A 7,178-nucleotide genomic window follows, 5' to 3' on the forward strand; every position below is an offset into this window, starting at 1 on the left:
TGTGTGTGTATATACACACACACACACACACACATTATTATAAGCCTGCTACTTTACCATATAAAGGTATCTGAAGAAGTGAGCGGTGACTCACGAAAGCTGCCACCCTGCCACAAATTTTGTTAAGTCTTTGGGGTGCTGCTGGACTCTTGCTCTTTTCTACTAATATATAGTTTGTCAGCTGCTGGTGTGAACTCAGGGAACTCAGGGAAGACTTATTGCCCAATGATTAAACTCTATATGGTTTCCATATAGAACATCCCAGGTTCCATCCCAATGAAAGGGTCTGAGGGAAATACTTCTACCCAGGGGTCGTTTCGTAGGAAAAGAGGTGCCGGAGCTTATTAGCATAACTCATTAGCATAACTTATTTGCATATGCCACACCCCCTGACATCACCGGAAGTGTGTCAGAAGGCAACGCCCACCGCTCAGGCTCCACTGGACTGTTTTGGATTGTTAGCTATTGGGGGGGGGACATGCAGATCTGTCCTCACAGAGGAGGGAGAGCTTGTAGCTGAATAAAACTTGGTCTTAAAGGTGCCACTGGACTGTTTTGGGCCCGGGGCCCGGGGGGGCACTCTGCAGCTTACCTGGCTGCTTCCTGCCCTGACTGAGGGCTGCTGGGAGCAGGGGGCGGGGCTTGTTGCATGTGCCCGCCCCCTGGGCTCTTTACTTTACTCCTGTGCGCTCCTGCAGGAAATGACCCCAGCTTCTACCTGCCTGAGCCCTGGAAAGCTACTGCCAGTCCGGGTAGAAAATTGGCAACTACATGGCCTGATGCTCTGACTCAGTATAGCATGGCTTCATATCTTGGACACAACCCACAACTCACTTGATGTCAGTCAGCACCTGAAAGAGCCTCCAAGGGCCTGAGAGAAATCAGCTCCGCTCCTCCCCCCTCTTCCCTGGCACCGCCTCAAAATCTGTGCCCCGAGGGAACGGCACGGGGGAAAAAACAGGGCGGCAGGGAGTTCACACCATCGGCTTCTGAGAAGAACAGTCAACCCCCACTCTATCTTAACATTGATTTGTTAATTAATTAATGTTACCAAATTAACACATACCTTTCTCTACATCTCTGGAAATTGTACTGACCCATGGGCATGTCCTAAAAAAAGAGTAACAGAAAGTGTCACCCAGTTAGCCAGTAAGTAAGTAAATGATTCACTCGAATGATAAAAGGGTTGGAACACTTTCCCTATGAGGAAAGGTTAAAGCGCTTGGGGCTCCTTAGCTTGGAGAAACGACGACTGAGGGGTGACATGACTGAGGTTTATAAGATTATGCATGGGATAGAGCAGGTAGAGAAAGAGGTACTTTTCTCCCTTTCTCACAATACAAGAACTCCTCGTGGGCACTCAATAAAATTGCTGAGCGGTCAGGTTAGAACGGATAAAAGGAAGTACTTCTTCACCCAAAGAGTGATTAACACCTGGAATTCACTACCACAGGAGGTGGCGGTGGCTACAAGCATGGGCAGCTTCAAAAGTGAATTAGATAAGCATATGGAGTAGAGGACCATCAGTGGCTATTAACCACAAGGTATAGATAGGGACTCTGGGGCAAGGGATGCTCTGTCTTCTTGGTGCTGGCGGGGGGGGGTCAACAGTGGGAGGGCTTCTAATGTCCTGGCCCCACTGCTGGACCTCCTGATGGCACCTGGTATTTCTGGCCACTGTGTGACACAGAGTGTTGGGCTGGATGGGCCTTTGGCCTGATCCAACATTGGCATCTCTTATGTTCTTATGATTTACTGATGTAGCCATTAGGCCATAACATCTCAACAAAATCTCCACAACATACAATAAGTTCAGAACAAAATTAAAACTATCCATCATGGCAAGACAAATTTTACAAATTTATAATATACATATATAAGGTTAATAAGACGTATATGCAAAGTCCTAAAATATAAAACCTATAATTTAGCTAAAATTCTAATAGATGTACCCAAGGTTAATTTCTTCCTTAAGTTTACTGAAATAAAAATAAAAAACAGCCACCTTATGAAATAACCTCTGGGATAACATCAGCTAGTAAAAAATGTAAACATTCCTCCGCCGAGCTGGATAAATTAATAAGAAATGAGTACAACAGTTTCTTGTTAATGGACTCATAGTGAGGATAGTATAGCATATAGTGAATAATGTCTTCCCCCTGATTTAGATTGCAGGAGCAGAGGCGCTGATCTACAGGTGATTTATGGAATCTGCCCTGAAGATATGCTGTCAGCAGGGTTTGGAAACGAGCCTGAGTAAATTCCTTTCTCAAGGGGGCATTAGAAAGGTCAGACGGATATCATGAGAAAAAAAATATTTTTCTTAAACTGGGGATACCAAATAGAGAATCTTGAATATGTGGTGGTCATAAAGATTTTCTCAAATACAAAGTTTATCATGGAGCATCCCCCCCCATTCAAAACCCAACAAATAAAACTTATTTATCTGAATGTACCCTTAATGGTCTAAGGCAGTGATGGCGAACCTTTTGGAGACCGAGTGCCCAAACTGCAACCCAAAACCCACGTATTTATCGCAAAGTGCCAACACAGCAATTTAACCTGAAGACTGAGGTTTTACTTTATAAAAAAAAACTCATACATTAACATAAGATGATCCAAACAAAGTAAGGAAAGCAATCCCAAAGGCTTTCATTTACTTAAAATTATTTGGCAGAGAATTCGACACTTTAATGATGGTTTGGGCCTGGCTGGGGCGATGGCACGCGTGCCCACTGAGAGGGCTCTGAGTGCCACCTCTGGCACCCGTGCCATAGGTTTGCCACCAATGGTCTAAGGTATTCAAAGGCCAGCTATTCAGCTGAATCAGAAGGATGTGCTAATGACCTGAGGATCGCGAGATCAGAAAATGAGACCTGCTGGATCAGCCTAAAGGTCTACTGAGGCTGCAGTCACACGGAGCATTAGCCACGCCACAGAGACGGAAGATAGGCGGATTTTCCAGGTGTGATCACAGCACCACATCTGGGAAGCGTAGAGCTCCCGTGGTGAACTCGAGGCTTCCCGCCGAAGATGCGGGGTAAAAACCTAGTACCTCCGAGGTACTAGTTTCTGGAAACCGCGGGGCAAGGGCGGGCGTCTGATCGCGTTTCCGGTGGTAGTTCGTGGCATCCGGCGCCCACCCATGTCCCGTCGCAAAAAGGTGTTTTTTCCCCAAGTCTCCACGGGATGCACACAAGCACCCAACGGCACATGCGCACACTTCGGTTTAAAAAAATCCACAACCCCATTTGCCACGGCAGCGGCGCTTAGCCATTGCTGCTGTGATCACGCCGCGCCGCAGGATTGTCGTGTGATCGGCACCTCCCCCCGAACCACGGGATGTCGGCGGAACGTGGGATCCGGCGGCCGTGCGTTAGTTTGCTCCGGGGCAAACAGCCACGCTTCCCCCCCCCCGCATTTTCCGGCCTGTGTGACCGGGGCCTTGATAGCCCGAGTGTCTGACCTAGTAGAAGGCAGCTTCACGCGTTTTCATCTCTGTCTATGAAAGCGACTGCCCAAGGATCTGCTGCATTCTGACCAAGAATGGGACAATTTAAATGAAGGGGGAGTGATGTCCAGACAGAGGCATAGAACTTATCCTGTTCTATGAGGCAAAATAAACGGGCTGCCTTTTGTGCCAACAGGGACAAGTGAAGCATTAGGACATCCTTGCGACTGGAGCAAAACATGTCAAGCGACTGACCCAGATTTTTTTAAAGAGGATGCAACTTCCACATCAAAGAAGGGGGGTTTGGTTTCCCTGATCTTGGCCTGTATCATCAGGCATACTTGTTAACTTGTACTAATTTTTGGGATCTCTCCTTGCAGTTGGACTCTGTCTTGGGCTCTGTCGGAGGCTTCTAGCCTGCTGCTCCTCTCCAAGTGGAATGCATTAGGATCTACCTGTGTTAGAGATGATCCCATTCCGCCTGCAGTTTCCACAGCTAGAGAATAAGGGTTTCTAATGTCACAACAATATCCATTTGGTTCATTTTCACAAATTAACTTTACGGGTCAATTGAGATCTATAAATTGAGAAGCAATTTTTTTTTAAGGAAGACATGGACCAATAAGGGGATTTTTACACTGGACCAACTGATAGACTATGATGATGAATTGTTGTCATTTTCTCAGCTGATGTCTAGATATGACTTGTCAACGTCTGCTGAATGGATACCTGCAACATATCTAAATATGGCCCTGCCCTTTGCTCCTGGAAACTCCAATTGAATGAATGCAGCAAAAGAAAGCTACAATATTTGTCTATAAATATAAATATTTAATGTCAATTAATAAATAAGTAGTCATGTATGGCTGCGAGAGTTGGACTATAAGGAAGGCCGAGCGCCGAAGAATAGATTCTTTTGAACTATGGTGCTGGAAAAGACTCTTGAGAGTCCCTTGGACTGCAAGGAGATCAAATCAGTCAACCCTAAAAGAAATCAACCCTGACTGTTCCCTGGAAGGCCAGATAATGAAACTGAAGCTCAAATACTTTGGCCACCCAATGAGAAGGGAGCACTCACTGGAGAAGACCCTGATGCTGGGAAAGACTGAAGGTCAAAGAAGACGGTCAAAGCAATGGTATTCCCAGTAGTCATGTATGGCTGTGAGAGTTGGACTATAAGGAAGGCCGAGCGCCGAAGAATAGATTCTTTTGAACTATGGTGCTGGAGAAGACTCTTGAGAGAAGACTCTTGAGAGTCCCTTGGACTGCAAGAAGATCAAATCAGTCAATCCTAAAAGAAATCAACCCTGACTGTAAACAAAAAATATAAATTGTTAGTTAAACGCTAGGAAATTTATTTTGGAACTGAAAGTCTTTTTATTTTTGGAAATGTATAAATGACCTAATTTTGAATATCTGTGTACAGATCTTATGGATTGTAAAGGTGAAAAACTTGGAAAATAAATTTTCAAAAAAAAAAGTAGAAAGAAATCAACCCTGACTGTTCCCTGGAAGGCCAGATAATGAAACTGAAGCTCAAATACTTTGGCCACCCAATGAGAAGGGAGCACTCACTGGAGAAGACCCTGATGCTGGGAAAGACTGAAGGGAAAAGAAGACGGGGACGGCAAAGGATGAGATGGTTAGACAGTGTCATCGATGCAACGAACATGAAATTGAGCCAACTTCAGAGGACGGCGGAAGACTGGAGGGCCTGGTGGGATCTGGTCCATGGGGTCGCGAAGAGTCGGACTCGACTGTGCGACTGAACAACAACAACAATAAATATATGAAGACAATAGATTGCCCTATCTTTCCAAAGCAAAGGGATATGGCATTAAAGTTTATACCTGCTATCTCTATGAATCTTAAAGTTGCAACTCACTCAGCAAAAAAAAATGTGTTTAGGATATACTGGACACCACGGTGACTCTTGAGCAAAAAACTGAGTAGTGTGCCTAACTGTCGTCATTGTAACTCACAGGATGTTGTTCAGTCGCACAGTCGAGTCCGACTCTTCACGGCCCCATGGACCAGATCACGATACATCCCTTAAATACATGCTTTGGGCATGCCCAGTCATTCAGTTTTTCTGGGAAGAAGTCATTACTCATATCCATTCGGTATTAGAATGTTAATTGGATTCTTGAGGATGCTTATGTACTTTTAAGCTCTTGGAGGCTGTCAGCAAAAATGGACTGTCTGTGGCCTTACTACAGCTAAAAGACTTGTATCACAACAATGGAAAGGTAAAAGTCCACCTCCGGTAAATAGACGAAATTCTTATCAATATTTTAACGGATGGCACATAGGCGGCAATTGCATATGGACATATTTTTAGAGATTTGAAAATTGTTTATAGAAACATATGTGTAGATCCACCACAACTGCTGTAATATTTTTTCTCTATGTATGTCTTTCCCCCCCCCCTTTATATATCTTTTTTCTTTATTATGTATATCTTTTTTTTCTTTTAAACTTTATTTACAGAGCAATCCTGGGGGGGGGGAGAGAGGCTGAGAGCGCTCTGGGAGCTGACTTACCCCTATGCCAGCGTAAGTCCCATTTACACTGACGTAAATGACACTTACGTGTCACGTGCGGGAGCCTCTGCCGAGCTGCGGCAGCCACACATCGGCACAACTAAGGCACAGGCCCCTGAGCCGGCGTAGTTGTGGGCGGTCGGCTCCCTGAGCCCTTTCAGCCCGGGAACGTGCCCTGCTAGAGGCAGAAAGTTACGCCAAGAAAAAGCTGTCACCCCTTGCCACGGATTCCAGTGCAATAAAGTCTCCGTTGCGCCACAACTGTGCCAATGCTGCTTGGTGCCCGCTACATGACAGAAGCTCTACCCCCCTCCCTGCCCCACTCCCTCCCCACCCCTGTGGTTCCCAAGGGAATGACTAAGCGCAGGGCTATTTTGAGGCAGGAATCTCCTGAGTCCACATCACTGAGACAGATGGCAATCAGCATTATAACACTTGACAGTGGAATTCCAAAACCCTTTCCTGAGAGCAGGGCTATTTTGGGGCAGGAACGCACAGGAACGGAGTTCCAGCTGGCTCCCGAGTTGGCCACACCCAGCAGGAACTCATTAGCATAATAGGCCACACCCAATGGCAGAAACTCATTAGGATTGGCTACATTAGGGGTGTGTGGCCTAACATGCAAAGGAGTTCCTGCTACAAAAAAGGCCCTGGGTTTTGACAACAAACAAGGTAAACGGAATAACGAGCAAAAGGTGGGTGTGGCTGGATGACCACACTTCTGGTAACATGGGGGAGCGGCCTAATGTGCTAATGAGCTGTGTTGTCAGGGAGTCTGGGCCAATATGCTAATGAGTTCCTGCTGTTGGGTGTGGCCTATTATGCTAATGAGTTCCTGCTGGGCTTTTTCTACAAAAAGAGCCCTGAGTCTAAGCGGGAGGGCTCGCTCACCTTGTAGGCTTCTGTGCAAAGGGGGCAGGGGCCAGAGGGTGGTCTGGGTGAATCACTGTGACATATCACGGTGGCTACAGTGTGAGGCTGGACCTGGGAGTCCCAAATCCCATTCTGCACTAGCTCCATGGAAGCAAGGTTGGGTGGCTTTGGGCGACACGCACAACCTCAGCCTAACCAACCTCACAGGCTTGTTGTGAGCATGAAATGGAGGATAGGGGAATGATGTAAGCCACCTGGGGGGGGGGGAACTGAGTGCCCAAACAAGATCCATTACTGTCGGTCTGCTCCAG

The 7,178-nt window shown here is 46.4% G+C and overlaps 1 protein-coding gene across 1 annotated transcript in view; it reads right to left on the bottom strand.

Annotated features, from left to right (window-relative positions):
• Positions 1 to 7,178, bottom strand: part of ADCY2 (adenylate cyclase 2 (brain)) — a 200,078-nt gene that overhangs the window by 91,924 nt on the left and 100,976 nt on the right. Inside the window, exon 10 of the mRNA XM_015409355.1 lies at positions 1,067 to 1,110. Coding sequence (XP_015264841.1) covers positions 1,067 to 1,110 — 44 coding nt within the window. The remainder of the gene's footprint in view (positions 1 to 1,066; positions 1,111 to 7,178) is intronic.

Source organism: Gekko japonicus, unplaced genomic scaffold (assembly GCF_001447785.1).
Source record: "Gekko japonicus isolate JY-2015 unplaced genomic scaffold, Gekko_japonicus_V1.1 scaffold707, whole genome shotgun sequence".
In the NCBI taxonomy this organism is placed as follows: Eukaryota; Metazoa; Chordata; class Lepidosauria; order Squamata; family Gekkonidae; genus Gekko; species Gekko japonicus.